Raw genomic sequence first — 24194 nt, 5'->3', positions numbered from 1 at the left:
CATATATATATATATATATATATATATATATATATATACACACACACATATAAAAATATATAAAATGAGAGCCTCCCTCTCATTTTTCTTGGGACAGGGAAAAAAAGATTGCAAATAGCAGGAAATATGGAAAGCAGTTCTATTATAATGCCATATTCATGTTGTCAGTCAAGTAAAGCCACTTCCAAACTTCCCTGGACTTGCCTTTGAGCACTCAGTATACAGGCCACCACTGGGCCATACCACAATGCCTTTCCACGTTAATGGGATCCGCAGAGCCTGTAATAAGGAAGGGTTGCCTTCAAGAATCCACACAATGACAGTTACTAGTATAAATCCATCATTTAATTATAATCGAACAGATAAGGATGCCTATTATAGTGCATGTTTTACAAGCCCTAAAAATTGTGAAACAAAATAACAAAACTGAGTTAACTCACACTCCATTTTTTTAAGAAACAACTCACCCTTCATTACAAGAATATGTAATTTGTGAACCAACTGAGGCATCTGGTATATGAATTTGACCGTGTTCTAAATCATATGGATACGGGCATGTTCTTTCTGGTTAAAAAAAACAACAAAAGTTAATATTTACATAGCATTGTAAAGTTTTAAAAGTGGTACACACACACGAATACAGATATCGATATCTATATAGTAAGAAAAACATTGAGATACCTTATATCAGGTGTTTTATAGATATCTTATCTAACAATCTAGCATGTATACAACACCTAATCTGAACCTCAGAGTGACCCAAGGTGGAAGGCACAACAGGTATCATTATCTCCATTTAAAGATTAGGAAACTGGGGCCCCAAAGGGCTAGGTAACTTGCCCCCTCTCACCTAGCTACGAAGTGTCAGACACAATGCTCAATCACAGGTTTCCTGTCTCCAAATTCAGCACCACAAGAATGTTAATGATGCCACTTGCTGCCGTGCACTGAATAGAGCAGACACCAACCAACCAGCAAGCATTTATTAAATGCCTACAATGTGCTGGGAATTGTGCTAGGTGCTGAGAATACAGAGACAAAAACTCAACAGCCCCTGCTCTTCAGGAGCTTACATGCTCCTTGATGTTTTCCAGTATGACTCAATGACTGAAAGACTAAAATGAGTTCTTTCTGTGCCCAAATACAAACTAAATCCTCAATTCCTCAGAATATTTTCTTGATTCATCTGTTATAGATGTCATTATAGGTCATAGGTAAGGTTGATAATTACAAAGAAAATAACTTATCAAGAAATGCAGGGAAAGCTGAAAAGTAATATGGAGGAAGACAGATTATTTACAACAGTATCTTACACCATATACCAAGGTAAGATCCCAATGGATGTGCAAACTAAATATGAAAGACCACGTCATAACAAAACAGAGGAGAATGGAAGCAGACTATGGCCAGAGGCAGAATTTTTTTTTTTGGTGAGATAATTGGGGTTAAGTGACTTGCCCAGAGTCACACAGCTACTAAGAGTTTTGTGTCTGAACTCAGGTCCTCCTGACTTCAGGGCCAGTACTCTATCCACTGCGCCACCTAGCTGCCCCTCAGAGGCAGAATTCTTAATCAACAAAGTGGTCAATCAATAGAGGGAATATAGAGAACATTGCCTACATAAAACTAAGAAAATTTTGCACAAACAAAATCAACACAATTTAAGATAGAAATGAAAACTCTCAACTGCGAAAAGCTTCCGTCAAACATCTGATAAAAATCTAGCAGTCAAGATACACAGGGAATTAACATAAATATGAAAGGACAAGAGCTATTCCCTTCTAAAGAAGGTCAAAAGATAAGAAGTGTTCTTTTTTAATGGAATATAATTTTATTATAAAAAATTTAACTTTTAATTGATTTTTATGCAATCTTCAATTTCAAATAGATTCCTCACGTTTCCTTTAACAATGGAACCAACCTTTATAACAAATTTTAAAAGAGAGAGAAAAAAGGGGCAGCTAGGTGGCACAGTGGATTCTGACCTTGGAGTCAAAGAGGACCTGAGTTCAAATCCGGCCTCAGATACATGACACTTACTAGTTGTGTGACCCTGGGCAAGTCACTTAACCCTGATTGCCTCACCCCAAAAAAAAAATCCAACCAACATGTTAGCTTTTTCAGAGTACATATGTTTCACACCTCCAGTTTCCCATCTCTACATGAAAAGGAAGTGTGCTGTTACCGGGGGCTAATCTTGGTCATTATAATTACACAGCATTCAATCTCATTCTTTAGCTTTTCCCCTTACGCTGCCATAATACTAGACACTGTTTTCCTGGCTATACCTGTTTCACTCTACATCGATTCATATAAATCTTCCCACAACTTACTGAATTCTTCATATTGTTTCTTAATGGTACCTCGATATCCCATTACATCTACACACTGCATTTTGTTGATCTGCTCCCTAATGAACACACATCCTTGCTAGCACAAGAGAGTATTTTATGAACATGTGAATGAATAAGACCTGTAGTTCTTGGACCACTCTTGGGGAGGTGCCTTTGTTGTTGTTCAGTCACTTCAGTTGTGTCTCATCTTTCATGAACCCATTTGGGATTTTTGTGACAAAGATACTAGGGGAGTTTGCCATTTTCTTCTCTGGTGGATCCATTTGTCAGGTAATCAGAGGTTAAGTGACTTACCCAGAATCACACAGGCTGGATTTGAACTCAGATCTTCCTGACTCTGGGCCAAGTGCTGTATCTACTGAGCCATCTAGCTGCCTCATAACAGCATAATACCTGGTTACAGCCCCTCCAGTAATGACTATGCCTATCCTTAGTCATCTTTGCCAGTTTGCTGAGTGTGAGGTGAAATCTCAGGTTTTTAAATGTTCATTTTTTGTATTATCTGATTTGCATTTCCCTTATTATTAGCTATTTTGAGTGATCTTTCAAATGGTTAATGGTTTGCATTCTTTTGAGAACTTTATGTTCATAATCTTTAACTACCGATTTACTAGAAAATGGTTTTAACATTTGTGTGGGTTCCTTATTTGGATACCAGACCTTATCATAGGCATGATATACAGATTTTTCCTCAATCAAAAGTTCCCTTCTTTTCCTAATTGCACTGATTATGCCAAAACTTTTCAATTTCATGTAAACTAAAATTACTGATTTTATCTTTTGTGATCATCTCTTTTTACCTTGTTTGGTTAAAGAATTCTCCCTCTAGCCGCAGCTGCAAAAGGTACCTGATCTAGTTCTTTTCTAATTATTTTATGGTCTGATTTTTAATAACCAAGCTGCACAAGCATTTTGGGTTCATTGTGGTATATGGTGCATAGAAACAGCAATATCCTAACCCCATCTCCCACTCCGGTGGGCAAATTTTACAGCTTTTGAAGTACTGAAGGCTTTTTCAAGACCTAATTAGCTCAGGTAACTTAAGGCTCAGGCTGTTGATGTCACTTCCTCACTGCCTTAGAAGTCACTTCAGGGAACTCCAATGCTTGGGTGATGGATCACCCTAGGCATCTCAGACAGGGGAGCTTGGCTCAGCTGAATCAACTTCAGGTACCTCAATGCCTGTTCTTACTGAACAGCTTTTTGCTAGAGCTAAATATTGAATGACCAAGTAGCTCATTTGGTTCCAATTCCAAAATATTCATAGCACCAAATTTGTGGTAGCAAAAAATTAGAAACAATATAGGTTCCCATTGATTGGACTATGGCTGAACAAAAGTATATGAATGTCATGTGAATATTGAGGTGTTTCATTCTTTTCCTAGTGGTGGAATCTCTGGCTCAAAGATTATTTAGAACTTAATTACTTTTCTCACATAATTCTGAATTGCTTTTCAGAATGTTACATCAATTCATAGCTGTAGCAACAGCATATTAAGGTGCCTGTCTTATCACACAGCCCTTAGAATTGTACTCTTTCATATGGTTAAGTTTGCATTTTTTGGAAAAACTTTTCATTTTTGAAAAAAAAATGCATCTGATGACCAGGGACATATGGGAAGACTTCTATGAAGTAATGCAGAATGACATAAACTGAACAGGAAAATATACTCAACGAAATAACAAAAGAAAAGAGCACTAAAATGAAGCCAACTGCTAAGTCATTTTAATCACTAAACCTGCACCAAAGGAGATGAAGAAATGAATCTCCCCTTTTTGGTGGAGAAGTGGGAAATTATGGGTGCAAAATAATGCAAACTGTTACATATGTTCAACATGCTGAAGTAAATGTTTTTGTTTTCTTTTGTTATAGGGATGGATTACTGGATACAAAGGTCCCTCATGGGGGTGGGGTGGGGGTGAAGGGAAGAACATTCTGAAATAATTGATGTAAAAACAGAAAGCATCAATGAAAATTATTGCTGAAAAAATCAACAGTACAAAGATTCTCTGTAAACAATGAAAATTTCAAAAGTACATGGCAGCCTGTAATTAAGTATGAAAATGATCACAGGAAAGAATATGGATTCAGTAGTCCAACACAAATGAATGGAAAATTCCAATAATAACGACTAAGATACAATACATGTGATAGAATTACTCACTTTTACAAGACCCTGACACAGGTGACCACGTTCCATCATCTTGACAAGTACTGATAAGAGGCCCAGGTTTACTGAGAGTATATCCTGGCCGACACACAAAACCACACTGCTGTTAATAGGAAAGTAATATTCACCTCTGAATACCTCACTCAGCGCCATATTAGTGTACTCATCTGGGGCATTACAGTCACCTGAGAACAAAAGGGAAAAGGACATGAATAAAGGAGTGTAGTCATGAATAGCTGATCAAAATATTTTCTTCAAAAAGCTTACAAAGGAAAAAAAACCCCTACAATATGCCATGGTATTCTATATACCAAAAAAAAAAAATTCTCTACAATGTTAATATAGGAATGAGTTTCTACTTCAACATTACATGCAAAAGAGAGATGTTATTCTGTATTTTTTTTAAAAAAATGTAACACTCTTACCATATTCATTTCTTCCAGGGATCCCTTGATAATCAAATGAATGAAAAAAGGCTTTATTAAGCACCTACTATACAACAGGCACATATGGTCGGCAGTGGAGATATAATTATATAAGAAGTTTATTTCTAACAGTGGAAAATAACACATATAAGAGAAGTTGGAACCAGGGAAGGGAGTTTTGACCTGCAGAAAGAAGTCACAGGAATTGAGGGTAATTCTATAAGGCAAATAATTGTTATATCATTCTAATAAAGATGGTTCACTGATTTGACTACTTTTCCTAGGACAAGATAAGAAGAAGGAGGCTCATAAGGAAGTGAGAGTACTCTCACAGTGGCAGAGCAGATAAGATGCTTGAGCTGGACAGGCCCTAGTTTCCTTATAGATAGCTAAATGGGAGGTCAAACAGTGGTCTGGAGCCAGGCAGATAAAAACAGGCTAAGTGAGTTTTTAGTCACTCATCAAGTAATCAGGATAGCTCAGATGAGGTCAGAGCTGAGTGGATTAACTGGGGGAGAAGACAGAGTTCCTCTGGACATCCAGGTCTCTACTGGATTGATTAGTTTATACTAATTTCAATGATAAATGGCCTTATAAATATTCTTTAATTATTACTTCAAGTACCTGTTAGATCTTCTTATAAAGACTAATGTACTAGAGGCAGGAGACTTGTGTTCTACATTCTCTTATGCCTCCTGTATTACTCTACACAGTGTGTTACCCAAGAAATGTAAGCATGAAGTAAACTAACAGCTGCTCAAGAAATATGTACTGAATTGAAAATAATTCTCACATTAAATTGATAACATACTAAAACACATTTAAAACATAGCATTATTTCCATTTACTTGGCACTTCCAGGGAATGGGCAATTCCATATCAATAAGCCTCCTGGGTAATCGAACTTCACCCCCAAACACCAAAATTGTTATTTTTTTTAAAAAAGTATGTTAGGTAGAAATCTAAATTGTATTACAAATTTCCTTGTCTCCTTAAAAGAATATGCTGAATAAAATTCAATCTACTTTTGGTAATCTGGTATTACCACCATAAATGATAACAATAACTATCACTAAGTGTTATAATACCATGTAGAGCCCCTCTCTGGTAGCACTTTCATCTAAATCCAGCATTCAAAGGATGTAGGTTCAGTCTGAAAGGGGAAACCATTATCTCCAGGGTTCAAAGGAAATTGACGGGTTTGCACTACTAAAATTACAGCTCATGAGCCCCAACCAGTACACCTATTTTTAAATAGTTAGCCCATAAATACAGTGAACTCAAGGAAAAGACAGTTATTAAGATAGGATAGTAAGAAAGTAACTATACAACAGTTCTACCTCCCCACACACCATAAACTTGGGGTGTATTTTCCCCCATATTAAAAAAGCAGTAGTTAAGAGTGAGGAAAAACTAAGAGTATACTGGTAGTGAAGTACACATGAAGGAAACATATTTAGCCTAAGTAATGCTTCCAGTACTGTAGGGCCTCAATGTCCTTTCTCTTCTTACAGTGTACTCAAGCTGCACCATCTGAGGTAGCATCTGTGTTGACCAGGTTGCTTAGATAGGTTCTTAGTCTGCTGCTCTCCTCAGTGCCTGGGCTAACTCCTTCTTGAAACCACAGTAGGCTCTCTTCTCTGCTGCCATTTCCACCAATTCTCTGTTATGTACTGGCTTCAGTGGGCCAGTGGACAAGATGCTATGGATAGTGGGGCTGAGAAATATAATCCACCTCAACTCCTTGCTGTGTGCTCTGGTAGAGTGCTCGCTCATACTTCACCAATCTGCTTTCTGACTTGGCTTTCTCCCTCTCTCTCTCTCTGCTCCCTAAATGAAACAGAGTATTCTACTGGGTGAATCAATCTGCTCCAAGACACCAAAGATGAGTAAGACAATGGGTGAGTGGGGCTGTCTCCAGGACTGGCAAGTATAGCTTTTGAAAGGCCATCAGCATTGTGACCAATTTTTTGCCAGCCAAATGTAAGCTGCCCTTCCAATTCCACCAGTGAAACTGAAGATTTTGTAAAGGTGCAATAAGGTATAAACAAGACCGTGTTTCATTTAAAACATGTTATAAGCCCCTTCTATTATGACATTAACTAACTTGAGAGGGGATATCAATTGGTCAAGGACTAACTCTACACACACTGATTTCTACTTCTTCTCAAGGCAACTGAGATGTGTGTAAGATTCTTTGTCCTGATGCTAAACATCCTTAAACTTATGTTTGAGTTAGTGTCAGCTTTTTAATCTGCATCCTACCCCATTTACAAGGTATCAACTTCTCCTATTGCCTCTAAAAGCCATTCTCCTTTATCAAAATTGCCTTAATGAAAATTTCATTCTTCAAAAGTAATACAGAGAAAACCATCAGCAAGCATTACATGTAATGGGGATAAGCTAGAAGCATTTCCAGTAAGATTGAGGTGAAACAAGGATGTCCATTATCACCACTGTTATTCAATATTGTACTAGAAATGTTAGCTTTAGCTGTAAGAGGAGAAAAAGATATTGGAGGAATTAGAATAAGCAAAGAAGAAACAAAGCTATCACTCTTTGCAGATGGTAAGATGGTATACTCAGAGACTCAAGTAAAAAATTACTTGAAATAAACAAATTTGGCAAAGTTGCAGGATATAAAATAAACCCACATAAATCACTGGCACTAACAAAGCCCAACAGCAAGAGATAGAAAGAGAAATTCCAGGAGCAGCTAGGTGGCACAGCAGAGTACCAGCCTTGGAGTCAGGAGGACCCGAGTTCAAACTCTAGCCTCAGACACTTATTGAATGTGTGACCCTGGGCAAATCACTTAATACCCATTGCCTTTCAAAAAAAAATAGAAAAAAAAGAAATTCCATTTAAAGCTACATAAAATATTTGGAAGTCTATCTGCCAAAACAAACCCACGAACTATATGAACATAATTACAAAACACTTTTCACACAAATAAAGTCAGATCTAAATACTTGGGAAAATATCAGTTGCTCATGGGTAGGCTGAGCTAATATAACAAAAATGACAATTCTACCTAAATTAATTTACTTATTCAGTGCCACATCAATCAAACTACCAAAAACTTATTTTATAGAGCTGGGAAAAAAGTAACAAAATTCATCTGGAAGAAGAAAGGTCCAGAATATTAAGGGAATTAATGAAAAGAAATGCTAGAGAAGGTGACCTTAGCAGCACCAGATCTTAAATTTTATGATAAAGTAGTAATCATCAAAACCACTTGGTATTGGGTAAGAACTAGAGTGGTGGATCAAGTACACAAGACACAGTAGTCAATGAGTATAGTAATCTACTGTTTGATAAACCCAAAGACTCCTCTGGGATAAGAACTCACTATTTAACAAAAACTGAGGGGAAAACTAGAAATCACTATGGCAGAAACTAGGCATACACTAACATCTTACACCACATACCAAGATAAAGTCAAAATGGGTACATAATTTATACACGAAGGCTGATAGTATAAGCAAACTAGGAGAGCAAAGAATACTTTACCTGTCAGATTTACAGTGAAGAGAAGAATTTATGACCAAAGAAGATATAGAGGATATTAGGAAATGCAAAATGGATGATTTTAATTACATTAAATTGAAAAGTTTTTGCACGGGATGGGCAGAGCCAAGATGGTGGAATAAATGCAGTGCTTGCTTGAGCTTTCCCCTAAACCCTTCCAAATACCTATAAAAAATGGCTCTAAACAAATTCTAAAGCAGCAGGACCCACAAAAAGACAGAGTGAAACAAATTTCCAGCCCAAGACAGCCTGGATGGTTGATTAGAAAGGTATATCACGCCAGGGGGGGAAAGAAGAGCAAGCACAGTTTAGCACGGGTGCGCAGCCTGCAGCAAACCTGAAGCAGGCCTCAGAGTTCTGAACCATGTGCAGCTGTGGCGGTTTCCAGACTTTTCAACCCACAAACGCCAAAGACAACTTAGAAGATCAGTAGGAAAAGTCTGTGTTTGTGGTGGAGAGAGAGAAACATGGTCCCAGTCCCCAGAGCATTGCCCCAGGGGCAGTGGCTGTCTCCAGAGCTTCTGGCCCACAGACTGAGACGGAATCCAGTGGCTGATCAGAGGGAGATTGCAGGGATCTCTCTGCTGGTGCAGGATTCTCTTGCTTTGCCCATGCTTGGATCTGGGTCACAGCTCTGGGCAGTGTTCCTGGGGCATGATGGAGCTTGTAGGGGCTGTGATGAAGAAATCCTCTTCATAGTTCCAAGACAGAGGAGAGTGCTTGTGGTCACTCATAGAGCACAGCACAGGCCAGGAAAGGAAAGGAGTAAACACCTCCCCTTGATCATAACACCTTGGAAGAACTGAAAATTTACAGGTCTCTAGAAGTATCTCTGAAAACAGCTGCACAAAATCCCTGAAGCTTGGGACAGTACATTCTCCACACTGGAAACAGACTCCTACCTTAACAAAGAGTTTATAACTCAAGTAATTGGCTGGGATCATGAGCAAGCAGAGCAAAAAGAATCAGACTACATTATTTTACTTTGGTGACAAAGATCAAAACATACAACCAGAAGAAGACAAGAAAGCCAAAACTCCTACATCCAAAGCCTCCAAGAAAAATATGAATTGGTCCAAGGCCATGGAAGAGTTCAAAAAGGATTTTGAGAAGCAAGTAAGAGAAGGAGAGGAAAAACTGAGAGTGATGCTAAAGCAGACCCAAAAAAAATACTGAAGAAAATAACACCTTAAAAAATAGCCTAACCCAAATGGCAAAAGAGGTCCTAAAAACCAATGAGGAGAAGAATGCTCTAAAAAGGAAAACTGGCCAAATGAAAAAGGAAGTCCAAAAGCTTACTAAAGAAAATACTTCCTTAAAAATTAGAATGGAGAAATTGGAAGCTAGGGACAATTTGAGAAATCAAGGCACTGTAACACTAATCCAAAAGAAAGAATAAATAGAAAAGAATGTGAAATATCTCATTGGAAAAACAACTGAGCAAAAATTATATGTAATAAAGGGCCATGGAAAGACAGACTAAAAAATAATTGGAAACTAAATAATCTAATCCTAAAAAATGATTGGGTCAAATAACAAATCAGAGAAACAATCAATAATTTCATTCCAAGAGAATGACAATAATGACACAACATACCAAAACTTATGGGATGCAGCGAAAGCAGTTCTTAAGGGAAGTTTTATATCTCTAAATACTTACATAAATAAAATTGAAAAAGAGGGCATGAATTGAGCATACAACTAAAAAAACTAGAAAAAGAACAAATTAAAAATCCTCAATAAAACACCAAATTAGAAATATTGAAAACTAAAAGAAAAATTAATAAAATTGAAATTAAGAAAACTATTGAACTAATAAATAAAACTAAGAGCTGCTTTTATGAAAAAAACAATAAAATAGATAAACCTTTGGTTAATTTAATTAAACAAAAAAAGAAAGAATACAAAATTACTAGTATCAAGAATGAAAAGGGTGAAGTTACCACCAAGGAAAAGGAAATTTAAACAATAATTAGGAATTATTTTGCCTAACTATATGCCAACAAATTCGACAATCTTAGTGACATGGATACCTATTTACAGATTAACAGAAGAGGAAATAAAATACTTAAATAACCCCATCTTAGAAAAAGAAATTGAACACGCCATTGATGAACTCCCTTGGAAAAAATCTGCAGGGTCAGATGGATTTGCATGTGAATTCTATCAAACATTTAAAGATTAATTCCAATAGTATTCCAAGACTATTTGGGAAAATAGGTGAAGGAGGAGTGTTACCAAATTCTTTTTATGGTACAAATATGGTGCTGATACCTAACCAGGAAGAGTCAAAACAGAGAAAGAAAATTACAGACCAATGTCTCTAATGAATATGATGCAAAAATTTTAAACAAAATACTAGCAAACAGATTACAGCAATTTATCACAAGAATAATACACTATGACCAGGAATTTATACCAGGAATGCAGGGTTGGTTCAATATTAGGAAAACTATCAGCATCATTGAGCATATCAAAACCAAAACCAACAGAAAACACAAGATCATCTCAATAGATACAGAAAAACCTTTTGACAAATACAACACCCATTCCTATTAAAAACACTAGAAAGCATAGGTATAAATGAAGTCTTCCTTAAAATAATAAATAGCATCTATCTAAAACCTTCAGCAAGCATTATATGTAATGGGGACAGGCTAGAAGCATTTCCAATAAGATCAGGGGTGAAACAAGGATGTCCATTATCACCACTGTTATTCAATATTGTACTGGAAACATTAGCTTTAGCAATAAGAGAAGAAAAAGAAATTGAAGGCATTAGAATAGGCAAAGAAGAAACAAAGCTATCACTCTTTGCAGATGACATGATGATATACTTAGAGAATCCTAGAGAATCAAGTAAAAAACTACTTGAAATAATAACAACTTAGCAAAGTTGCAGGCTATAAAATAAACCCACATAAATCATCAGCATTTCTATATATTACCAACAAAGCCCAACAGCAAGAGATAGAAAGAGAAATCCCATTTAAACTTACTGTAGACATTATAAAATATTTAGGAGTCTACCTCCCGAAACAAACCCAGGAACTCTATGAACACAATTACAAAACACTTTTCACACAAATAAAATCAGATCTAAATAATTGGAAAAACATCAGTTGCTCATGGGTAGGCCAAGCTATAAATAAAAATGACAATTCTACCTATTAATTTACTTATTCAGTGCCATACCAATCAAACTACCAAAAAATTATTTTATAGAGTTAGAAAAAATAATAACAAGATTCATTTGGAAAACAAAAGGTCCAGAATATCAAAGGAACTAATGAAAATGCAGGGGAAGGTGGCCTAGCAATTCCAGATCTTAAATTGTATTATAAAGCAGCAATCATCAAAACTGCTTGGTACTGGCTAAGAAATAGGGAGGTGGATCAGTGGAATAGGTTAAATATGCAAGACACAGTAGTCAATGACTATAGTAATCTATTATTTGATAAACCCAAAGACCCAGCTTCTGATAAGCACTCTTTGAAAAAAATGCTGGGAAAACTGGAAAAGAGTATGGCAGAAACTAGGCATAGACCCAAATCTCACACCATATACCAAAATAAAGTCAAAATGGGTTGGACTTAGATATAAAGGCTGATACCATAAGTAAAACTGGGAGAACAAGGAATAGTTTACCTATCAGATCTATGGAGAACAGAAGAATTCATGACCAAACAGAGATAGAGAACATTATGAAAAGCAAAATGGATAATTTTGATTACATTAAATTGAAAAGTTTTTGCACAAACAAAGCCAATGCAACTAAGATTAGAAGGAAGGTAGAAAATTGGGAAAGAATTTTTACAACCAGTCTCTCTGATAAAGGCCTCATTTCTAAAATATATAGAGAATTAAGAAAATTTATAAGAACACAAGCCATTCCCAATGATAAATGGTCAAAGGATATGAACAGACAGTTCTCAGATGAAGAAATTAAAGCCATCTATAAGTCATGAAAAAATGCTCTAAATCATTATTGATTAGAGAAATGCAAATCAAAACAACTCTGAGGTACCACATCACACCTATCAGATTGGCCAACATGACAAAACAGGAAAATGATAAATGTTGGAGATGTGGGAAAATTGGAACACTAGTGCATTGTTGGTGGAGTTGTGAAATGATTCAACCATTTTGGAGAACAATTTGGAGCTATGTCCAAAGGGCTATAAAATGTGCATACCCTTTGATCCAGCAATAGCACTTCTAGGGCTATATATCAAAGAGGTCATACAAATGGGAACAGGCCCCACATGTACAAAAATATTCATAGCAGCTCTTTTTTATGGTGGCAAAGAATTGGAAATTGAGAGGATGCCCATCAACTGGGGAATGACTGAGCAAGTTCTGGTATATGAATGTAACGGAATACTATTGTGCTATAAGAAATGATGAACAGGGTGACTTCAGAAAAACCTAGAAAGACTTATATGGTCTTATGCTGAATGAAATGAGCAGAACCAAGAGAATGCTGTACACAATAACAGCCACTCTGTGCGATGACTAATATTGATAAACTTAACCCTTCCCAGCAATACAAGGATCTAAGACATGTCCAGAGGCCTCATGATGGAAAATGCTATCCACATCCAAAGAAAGAACTATGGAAGTTGAACTGCTACTTTTTTTCTCTTCTGTTGAGTTTCATTTCCTCTTTCTGATGGTTCCTTCCATTGGTTTTAATTTTTACTTACAACATCACTAATGTGAAAATATGTTTAATAGGAAGGTAAATTTATAGCCTATGTCATATTGTGCACTGTCTTGGGGAGGGTGGTGGGGAGGAAGTGGGAGAAAAATTTTAAGCTCAAAAGCATATGGCAGTGATTATTGATAATTCTAAATACATTAATAAAATTTTTTTTAAAAAAAGGAAAAACAACCGACCTGGAAAATAGATCCATGAGAGAGAACTTAAAAATTATTGGACTATCTGAAAGCTATGATCAAAAAAAGAGCCTAGATGTCACCTTTCAAGAAATTATCAAGGAAAACTGCCCTGATATTTTAGAATCAGAGGGGAAAATAGAAATTGAAAGAATCCACTGATCACCTCCTGAAAGAGATCCCCAAAGGAAAACTCCTAAGAACATTGTAATCAAATTCCAGAATTTCCAGGTCAAGGAGAAAATATTGCAAGCAGCCAGAAAGAAACAATTCAAGTATTGTGGAAACACAATCAGGATAACACAAGATTTAGCAGCTTCTACATTAAGTGTCCAGAGAGCACAGAGGATGATATTTTGGAGGGCAAAGGAGATAGGACTACAACCAAGAATCACCTACCCAGCAAAACTGAGTATAACATTTCAGGGGAGAAATTGGTCATTCAATGAAATAGGGGACTTTCAAGCATTCCTGAGGAAAAGACCAGAGTTGAATATACAATTTGACTTTCAAATACAAGACTCAAGTGAAACATGGAAGAGGTAAACAGGAAAGAGAAATCATAAGAGACTTAATAATATTGAACTGTTTACATTCTTGCATGGAAAAATGATATTTGTAACTAATGAGTCCTTTGTCAGTATTAGGCCAGTGGGAGGTAAAAAATTTATATGTATGTATAGACAGACAGATAGAGGACACAGGGTGAATTGAAGACAAAGGGGTGATATCTGGAAAATAAAATTAAGAGGTGAGAGAGGATTATACTGGGAGAAGGAGAAAGGGAGAAGTAGAATGGGGTAAATTATCTCACATGAAACAGACAAGAAAAGGCCTTCACAGTGGAAGGGAAATGGAGGAAGGTGAGAGGAAATGAGTGAATATTATTCTTATAGGATTGGGCTTAAGGAGGGAGTAACATACACAATGGGGTATGGAAATCTATCTTACCCTACAGGAAAATAAGGGGGGAAGGCGACAAGAGAGCAGGGGGTTGATAAAGGGTAGGGCTGATTGGGGGAGGGGATAATCAAAAGCAAACACTTCTGAGGAGGGACAGGGTCAAAAGAGAGAAGAGAATAAATGGAGGGTAGGATAGGATGAAGGGAAATATACTTAGTTTTTCACAACAGGACTACTGTGGAAGTGTTTTGCATGACTACACATCCATAACCTGTATCAAGATGCTTGCCTTTTCAATGGGGGTGGATGGGGAAGGAGGAAGGGAGAAAATTTGTATCCCAACCTTTTAAAAACATATGTTAAAAATAAAAAACATATAGAAACAAACAAAAAAGTTTGTGCACAAAGCCAATGCAACCAAGATTAGAAGGAAATCAGAAAACAGGGAAAGAATTTCTACAATCAATCTCTCTGGTAAGGGCCTCACTTCTAAAATATATAGAGAATTAAGTCAAATTTATAAGAATACAAGTCATTCCCCAATTGATAAATGGTCAAAGACATGAACAGGCAGTTCTCAGATGAAGAAATTAAAACAATTTATAGTCATGAAAAAATGCTCTAAATCACTATTGATTAGGGAAATGCAAATCAAAACAACTCTGAGGTACCACATCACACTATCAGATTACACTATCAGATTGGCCAACATGACAAAACAGGAAAATGATAGATGTTAGAGAAGATATGGGAAAATTGGAACACTAATGCATTGTTGGTGGAATTGTGAACTGATCCAACCATTCTGGAAAGCAGTTTGAAAATATACTGAAAGGGCGTTAAAATTGTGCATACCCTTTGACCCAGCAATACTATCCTGTATCCCAAAGAGATCATAAAAATGGGAAAAAGGATCCACATATACAAAAATACTTATAAGAGCAAAGGTTGGGGTGGATTATATTTCTCAGCCCCACTATCCACAGCATCTTGTCCACTGGTCTAGTAGTAGATACTGAATCCAGCACAGAAGAGAGAATCAGTGGAAGTAGCTTAAAGGAGTATGATCCTTGGTGGCAGAGAAGAGCCAATTGTACATTCAAGAAGGACTTGGCCCAGGCACTGAGAAGAGCTAGCCAAGGGAATCCAGTGCCCTGCCTGGTAGATCAAGCAAATATTGTAAATATAAATTTACCTAGATTTTAATAAGCATTTGAAAAAAGTCTCTCAGGTTATTCTTACAGACAAGATGGAGAGATGGCGAATAGATTTTGTGGATTCCGAACTACCTTACTGCCAGACCCAGAGAGTAGTCATTAACAGCTTGATGTCAACTTGGAGGAAGTTTCCAGTAAAACATCCTAGGGATCACTCTAGCTTAACATTTGAATCAACAAAATGCTTATCAAAGGCGCAGATGACACGAAGTTTAGGAGAGGTATAGCTGATACAGTGGACAAAGTCAGGATCTGAAAAGAACTTGAATGACTAACTTGCTGGTTTAAATCTAATAAGATTACATTTATCCCTCTTAAATTTCAATTCCCATATTTATTTTCAAAAAATACTTCTTCAGTACACGATCAGAAAGGCAAGCTTAGAGTAAAAATTTGTTTGAAAAAGATCAGAGGTTTTAACAGGCTGACAATTCAATGAATCAATAGTATAGAATGGCAGCCAAAGAAGTGTGACTTCTTTGCCCAGGACTGCATTGCCAGACCACTTGAATAAACACGTACAGTTCAGGGTGCCACCTTCAAGGATCATTGGAATGAAGACTTTGAGGTGGAAGGAAGAACACAGGAAACTGAGAGAGAACACAGAGAGAAGAACGGCCAGTATTGTAAAGGGCACTGAAAATGCCATATCTGAAGAAGTAGAAACAACCAAGAATTTTTAGTTTGACAAGGTGAAGATTTAGACTAGGAAACATGATCACTGTCATCAAGTTTTTAAAGAGTTTAGATTTTTTCTCTTTGGTTTCGGGAGATAAAACTAGGAGCAACAGGACAGAAGTTACAGAGAGGCAGATTTGGGTTTGATATATGGAGAAATTTCCTAATAATCAGAATTATCAAAGTGAAATGGGTACATACATAATATATACTGGGTCACTCTACTCTCATCCCAATGCAGGTCTTTAAACAAAGGCTGGATTATTACCAACTACATTATAAGAGAAATACTTATTCAAGGATGGTTTGCGTTATATGGCTTATAAGGTCTCTTTCAATTCAGATTTGATTCTGTAATTTGATGCTTCTAACTTAGCATGGGCTTTCAAATCAGATAACTAACAAACTTAGAACTGTGTAAAACAGAATAGCCTGTGAGGAAAGGGTTAATTCTAAAGTACATGAACCACTACTGTAAAAACTTCACGATATCTATTTTTGCCTCTTAAGAGGCCTATGTTTGCTTACTTTTGGGTTCTCTACTATATTCCAGCACATGGAGGCTGTTTACTAAGCGACTTTAAATAAGTGAGATATAAGTCAGAAAACAACTTACTGAATGTGAACACTTCCTCCAAACAATGGAAGATTATTACATATCTGTATCACCTCTTAATCCTGTTCAACTCTTGTCTATGTCTTCCTATAAAATCTTTAATTGAGTGGAGTTGGGTATCAAAATTATTTCATTCTTGGAAGGAAAAAAGACCAATGGAATGGGATAAAGATCACAGAAACAGAACTGACACATTTTCAAATGTGGGTATGTTTGATAGAATTTGTGGAAAATAAAAACTTGGTTAAGGATTACTTAACAAATATTTTTGGAAAACCAGACAACAATATGACAAAAACAAAAGTTGAGTCTCAACTTATACCATAAAAAATTACATCTGTATTACAGATGTAAACACGCAAAAGTATTCATTAAAAATGAAAAGGAGAACATTTTTGTCTCAGTTGCAAAGGGCATATAAAAATTATTAAATAAATGAGATATTGTGAGGAATGAGAAAAACTGCATGGAAAAATTATAAACAAAAAATATCCAATAAATCAATGGAACAAACATTAAGTGCTTACTATCTGCAAGGCACAAAAAGAAAAAGAAAAAAATTAGGAATACTGCATGAAAAATCATATAACAACTTAACAAATAGTAAAGAGCAACACTGAATTCACTTTGCATAGTCAAAGGAAAATTTATGAAAGTGAAAGCATGCTGTCAGTAACAACCTGAAAAAAAATTCAACCTCACTACAGATCAAAGAAATACTAATTAAACAATTCAAAGTACTCCTATATAGCTTTCAAACAGGTCCTATGGAAGGAAAAAAAAAAAATATATATATATATATATATAATACTGAGAATTGACAAAGAACAAGAAATATAAGGAAAAAAAGAATAAGCTGTTAGGGATATTTAAAGCATTAAAATTCACAAGATTATACATATAGAGTTGGAAGGACCTTCAACTGAGCCTAATCCCTTCATTTTACAGATGAGGAAAATGTAGCGCAGAAAGTTTACCTACCTTGCCCAGGGTTACATAATCAGTAACCCTCTGAGGCAGAATACAGACTCAGATTTCAAGATCAGTGTCCTATCCATAAGGGCTTACTGCCTCTATCCAGTTTGTTAAGTACTTAGTTTTTAACTTAGGTTTTAACCTTAGTTTTTAACCTTAACCTTTAACCTTAAAAACAAACCTAAATTAAACAACTTAATGATCACAAAATTGTGCACACCCTGGGAAATAATGGAGTCTGTTTTACATAACCAGTATCACATTTGTAATGTACAATGGTTCCAACAACAAAGGTTTTATTAGCATCATAGTTTTCTTCAGGATGAGCATGAGGAAATGCTGGCAGAGTACTGCAGTCACCTAAAAAAAGAGTGATTAAATATTACAAACTATACACAATTCCAGTAAGAAGGAAAACATTCATTAAAAGAATCTTAATTATCTTTCTAAGAATACTGTTTTCAAATCCAACCTCAGACATTTCCTAGCTGTATGACCCTGGGCAGCTCACTTGTTTATCTCAGTTTCCTTAAGTGAAAAATGAGGATAATATAACAACAAAGAGGTAATATTTGTAAAAGTGTTGAATGGGATGTCACAGTGAAGGCTCCTCAGTGTAATTAAGGTTTGGGATAAGGTTGAGTGGGATGAGGGATCCCGTGAAGACTTCTTAGAAGAATAAATAAATATTGTGACTCAAGGCAGGTATAGCAGCCTGACAGGCCTAAGTTTCGATTTACTGGAAATCACCTGATTTACAGGAATACAAGCACAAGTACCCCCCCCCCTTCTATGCCATTGTTCAGTAGTTAAAGTTTGGAAGCCTGAAACCCTTGAGGCCCCCCTGTATTTTGTTGTACCTGTTGCTATATTTCAGTCATGGTGACCTGGCTATACAGTACAGTGTCTACCCTGACTGCACATTTTTAATTGTTTCTTTGGCAACACTTCAGTAGACTAAGGGGCTAAATACAGATATGTATACAGTTTGTTTTGTTTCTACAGTGTGAGCCAAACATTGGCCAGTTGGTTGTAGGAAGGCTTTACCCATTAGGGCTATTTAATCTGGTTCTTCTGCTTCTGTAATCTGTGTCCCCTTGTCAGAGCATCCTGCTGGAGGGACACCCTATTCTGGAGAACAGGAAATAAATTAACTTTCTGTTTCTCCTTGAAAAACCTCTAAGTGTGCTTTTTAATTTGAGTCGCATTCCACACAGTTTTGGTGCATTGACCAGGAAAATAAGCCTCTGAGGAGTTGACTCTCTCTAAGGGCTGACAGCAGGCACCCACTGACCATTTTCTTGGTGGCTCTCAGACTTGGGGAACGGTTTCCCTACTGGGTGGCAGACGTCCCAAAGAGAGAACTCGGAGAATAGAAATGAAAAAGAGAAAAGCTCTGATACTGGGGCAATTATAAAATTCTGGCCAGTGGAGAAAGAGCAGTCACATCAGTTATACAAGTACAACCTGAGGACGTCCCAGAACTTGTGAGTTTTTGGGATAAGACAGATTATCCCTGGAGAGACAGTGACAGGTGAGCGCTCAGGTGACTGAGGGAAGGGGGTGACCCCTCACTGAGGACCTAAGGTGAGGTCCTGAATTCGTAGGTCACTGACCTGGGAGGGTCTGGTGACAGACCTTCAGATCGATTTTAGATATGAGTAATGAGCAGTCTAAACTGGCACCATGGATCAGAAAGAAGGTATACCAAAAAAAAAAAAAGTCCTTTAGGGAATAAGTTTCAGAATTGGAATGAATCACCAAAATATAAAGGGAAAGATAAAAAGAAAATGATTAAATATGATTTGTTGATTTGAGGATTTTACAGCAATTTGTTATATGCTTATTTTCTGTGTTTGTGTCTGTGTGTGGTATGATTGATTGTCCATGTGTATAATCTGATATCTTTTGCAGCCAGGTAGCAAGAATAAGTATTCCAAGGACTGAGGCTGGAATCTGAAATGCAGCTTTCTTTCTCTCCCCCTCTCTTCCTCCCTGGTAACATCAGCCTCAAAGGAGTGGGTGGATGGGAGAGAAAAAGAGAGAAAAATACTTTACAGTGTAAATAGAGGTTTTGAAAGTAAAAAAGGTTTGGAAACTCTTCAAGAGTTTTTGGAAAACATTCTCTTCATAAGTTGGAAGGTGGGAGAAAAAGAGAGAAAAATCAGATGAAAAGGAGGCAGGCTAAATAAGTCTTTAACCATTCCCTGCCTTATCTAAAAGAGAAAACTTTTGGTGTACCAGAACACGATCAAAAGGTAATTTATGGGCAGCTGGGGGCTGTGCTGAGGGCAGCTGCTTGTTGGGATGGCTGGTTCGGTGGCTTCGGAGGAAATGAAATGTGATGTTCAGAACTTATTATACTGTTTGGCACTAAGGTAAATTGGGAAAATGTAAGCATCTGAAATTTGTTACCTCAGTTTATTTCACAAGATTGGAAGGTGCCTAACACAATGCATAGCAGAGGGCAGACACTAAAAATGTAAACAGCTATTCCTTAATTAGATGTGACCAGCTGGAAATGCATTCAACAGAGTTGGAGTCACCTAATTGGTAATGTGTTTGATTCAAATTTTTAAACCTCTAGTATTGCTTCAAATTGGTAAACTTTTGTATTGTTATGTCCAGTAGTTTTTCATAATTTGAATGTTATTAAACTAAATTGAAAAAGTATATACACAGTGGGAAAAAATTGTGTAAGTCAAGTGAATTGTTTAGAATGCACGGTAAAGTTGTAAAAGCAGTTTGGGAAGAGAGAAGGGGAGGGAGAGCCCTATTGAGTTATGTTCCTTCAGAAATGCAAAAAAAAAGCTGTGTAGTAGTCTTGGTGAGTGTAATTTGGGTGTGGGTATAAAGTTCCCCACCCTTGGATGGGGATACCCTCTGAATAACTTTAGATAGTTTAAGTAAAATTGAGAAGGTGTAAGGAAGTGTTCTGTTTTGATAAAAGGATAGAAAAATAAAATTTTTTTTAAGGACACTGGCTATGGTAAATATATTGGCTATTGTGAGTTATGATTATTACTGTTCAATTAATTATTAAGCTCCAGAGGTGTCTACTTGGAAGAAAGCAAAAAGAAGTAGCTAAAATACTGGCCCAGTACATTTTAAACTGACCTGATTACAATAGGTGATTCTAAACTGTTTGTAAAAGTTTTGCAAGAAAATGTGGACATGAATGGGCAACTGAAATATTGAAGAAATATATGAATTTGTGGATAATATTCCGTCATAAATGGTCAAGGGTATGGAACTTAGAGATGTATATTTGTATAATTTTAAGAGCACATATTGTTATTTGGCATTAAGAAATTTATTACGTGGCCCCAAGAAAGTTTTATTGAGTTTACAGTAAGGGAATGGTGGTGGAATTCATTCCCAGGGATATAAAGCCACCAGAGTGGTAATTAATTGGTTTTGCTTTTAAAGTTAAAATAGATGATAGTTGTTTTATGATAGTATTGTATTTCTAAATTTTCCCTTTATTGTATAATTTGTTAAGCAACTGTATCATCTGTGTTGTCAGAAAAGCAGTTTCTTTTACGTAATCAAAATGTTGTTAGGTTCCTTCTTAAGGCTACAATCAGCTTTGTTGGGGGATGGGCAGTACAAGCCAGGTTCTTAAGGCAGGGACTTGTGGTCGTGTGGAAGTCTAGGCCTTTAAGTACCTTGATTGGGAGTGGCATTGAGGCTGAATCTCGAATCTGGATGTGGGCTGGTGCTATCAGACAAGTAAAAGACAATGATGGGCTAGCATAGATAAAAAAAGAAGCCAGTCTATAGGGGAGGGAGTGGCCCCAGGAGAGTGTTGGACCTGGTGAAAGGGTCTAGAAAGAAAGAAAGATTTTTTATTGGGTCTGGTTTCAATTGTATTAGTTATGCTCCTGGAAGGGCAATTTCTTTCATAACCTAGAATGTGAAATTAATTGTGTCTTCAGAGAAAAGAGAAAAAGGAATGAATCTGGCTGTTGGGGCATTCTATATGATCCTGTTTTGTAACATTTCCTTTAAGTATTATAATTTAAGAAAGCATAAAATTTCCAAATTTTGTCATTATTTAAAGGGAGTTTTCAGTTAAAATTGTTTTATCATTTATGATTGTTAATTAAGTTATTTGGGGTTACTGTTTTAATGTTAAAACCTAGAATTATGAATTGATTATTTGTGTGGGAAAAGGAGGGGCACGAGGCAATTCTTGCCAAGGTTCCTGGAAACCATCTGCGTGGACAAGGTCATCTGGCCTGAGAAAAGAACTTGTTAGGATAATGCAGTTCCTAGTCAATGAACTTATTTTGCTGAGAAGTTGCACGTTTACGTACAGTAGAGAAAAATGATGTTTAATGATTGGCTTTTACACCAGGGCAAGTTTACATTTGAGAAAGAAAGATGTAAAGTGAGATCTCTTACGTATGAGTCCTGATAAATCTTTATTCCTTATTTGCAACTCCATAAGAATAAAATTAACTGTATCTAGCTTTAAGCTGTGATTAGTGAAACTTGCTGTTTGAGGTAAAAGGCTCTTGGGACTATAACTAATTTTGTTTTGAGTTTAAATTTGGGTATAGTTGTCTGTACCAAATCAGTATCTGAGAGAAATGCCACAAGAACAGGTGGAGGTCTACTTAGAGGAAATGTGATTTATTTGGGAAAAAAGCTGAGGGGGCAATCTTAGCCTCAATCTAGGATGGAATCCTCCAGGTTCAGTTTCCCCATTGTGTTCCTTTGGAAAGCAATGTTTCCCACCTGACTATTCCCGAGTCTGGCTATGAGGAGAAACAGATACTGCATGATTGGAGAACTTTGACACTTTCTGAATTTAAACAGTTAAGGACATGTCCCTGCTCTTTTTCCTTCTATAGTGTCTATGATTACAGCAAGTAGTCGGTATAAGATATGAGCTTTTTTGTGTTACCTTACTGGGAAACCTAATAATATTTTCATCTAGAACTAGAACATGTGCAGAAATTTATGCAAACTGCTTAAGACTCACTTTAAGATGTTCCCTTTGTTTAAAAGAATTCTAAGAGCAGTAGTATTTTTCCTGTAGTCAGTCTCTTAGTGTTACCAATGTGAGATGCTATTACAGCTTTTCACTAAGGAACTTTGTGATATTTAGGGATTCTGTGATAACTAGCAATTTAGTTTCTTGATAACACTCTGGAATTTGTGTTACTTAAGGACTTTTGCACCAACTTAGTAAGATTTTATGAACAAGAGCGGAAATGCATGCAAGCTATTTAGGGCTCACTTTAGAGATGTTCCTTAGGCAATGTGAGACTATAGTCATACCTTAAACTGATTGTTGGAACTTGCTGGGACTAAGGACTGTTTTTGAGTCTAACTCCAGGAGTAAATAACAAGGAAGGCTGTCTGAGCCACTGATCCATGACGCCAGCAGCCCTGTGAGGGGTAAGTATGAACTGCAGGTATGATTTCATGGGAAGGTTGAGAGGGCAACTGTTCCACATGTGCTGAGGTGGGACCCTCTTGACTTGATTCCTTAATTGAAACCTGGCAGACTCTAAGTCTGGCTCAATGCAGTTTGCAGTTTGACATAACACTCTGCCTGGAGTTGACAGGAAGTTGGGGGAAATATCGTTCCCTTATTCTAATCTTTTAGTGGCAAGTCTCTATAATCAGAAGGTTTTGTTAAGTACAGTAACAAATTTACTAAAAGAATTGATTATGGAACATATTGGGTTACTATAGAACTGGGACTAGTGTTCCTGTGTGTGCTCCACTATGAGTTAGGGTCCTTTAATTCTTGGTAATGGCATGGAGACAATTAGGTCAGCGGCTTGTGAGAAAGTTATTTTGTTATTTGGATAATATCACACTTGTCTAAAGTTTTGTTACAATTAATAATGTTAAAAGAAGAATGGCTTGTGGTTTATTTTGTAAATGTCATCAAAGAAACATGGCATGACTAAAAGTTTAAGATTTTATATGTACTGTGTTTAAAATTGATATGTATGTACTGGAGCCTGTAATTAATTCCATAGTGAAATCTCATCCTCCTGGTGAGGAAATTAATAATGGATTAATGCAATGTATAAGACACTGGGTTGTGGTGTGAATTTCTTAAATATGATAACTGGCCAAGATTTTAATTCTGAGTTTGTAAAAATGATTAGGGTTATAAGGATTAGAAATAGTAATTTAAAATTGTGCTAAGGTCACTTTTGTAGGAGAATGGACAGAAAGCTGGTTCCTACAAGAAGAGAAGAACATGTTGAGATGCCCTGCTGGAGATAGCTGGAACAAATACCAAGGACCACAGGACTTCATTGATGATGTTCTCTGCCAGACAGCTGTATAAGAAAAGACTTTGAATTTTAAAGGGACAACTGCATTACTGTTTTTCTTTTGGGTCTCTGTATCTGCATTTATAAAGGGACTGGCGCTTTGATTTGTCAATGCATAGA

At 36.5% G+C, this 24194-nt stretch overlaps 1 protein-coding gene across 1 annotated transcript in view; it reads right to left on the bottom strand.

The window, feature by feature from the left end:
• Positions 1 to 24194, bottom strand: part of LOC110203608 (membrane cofactor protein-like) — a 237841-nt gene that overhangs the window by 207910 nt on the left and 5737 nt on the right. Inside the window, 3 exon segments of the mRNA XM_078156349.1 lie at positions 468 to 564; positions 4520 to 4621; positions 4624 to 4710. Of these exon segments, the coding sequence (XP_078012475.1) occupies positions 468 to 564; positions 4520 to 4621; positions 4624 to 4710 (286 nt within the window).

The sequence above is a fragment of the Phascolarctos cinereus genome, unplaced genomic scaffold (genome assembly GCF_003287225.1).
Source record: "Phascolarctos cinereus isolate Bilbo 61053 unplaced genomic scaffold, phaCin_HiC Scaffold_5;HRSCAF=322, whole genome shotgun sequence".
NCBI classification, from domain to species: Eukaryota; Metazoa; Chordata; class Mammalia; order Diprotodontia; family Phascolarctidae; genus Phascolarctos; species Phascolarctos cinereus.
Note: the sequence above shows the minus strand (reverse complement) of the source record. Positions and strands in the feature narration are given on the sequence as shown.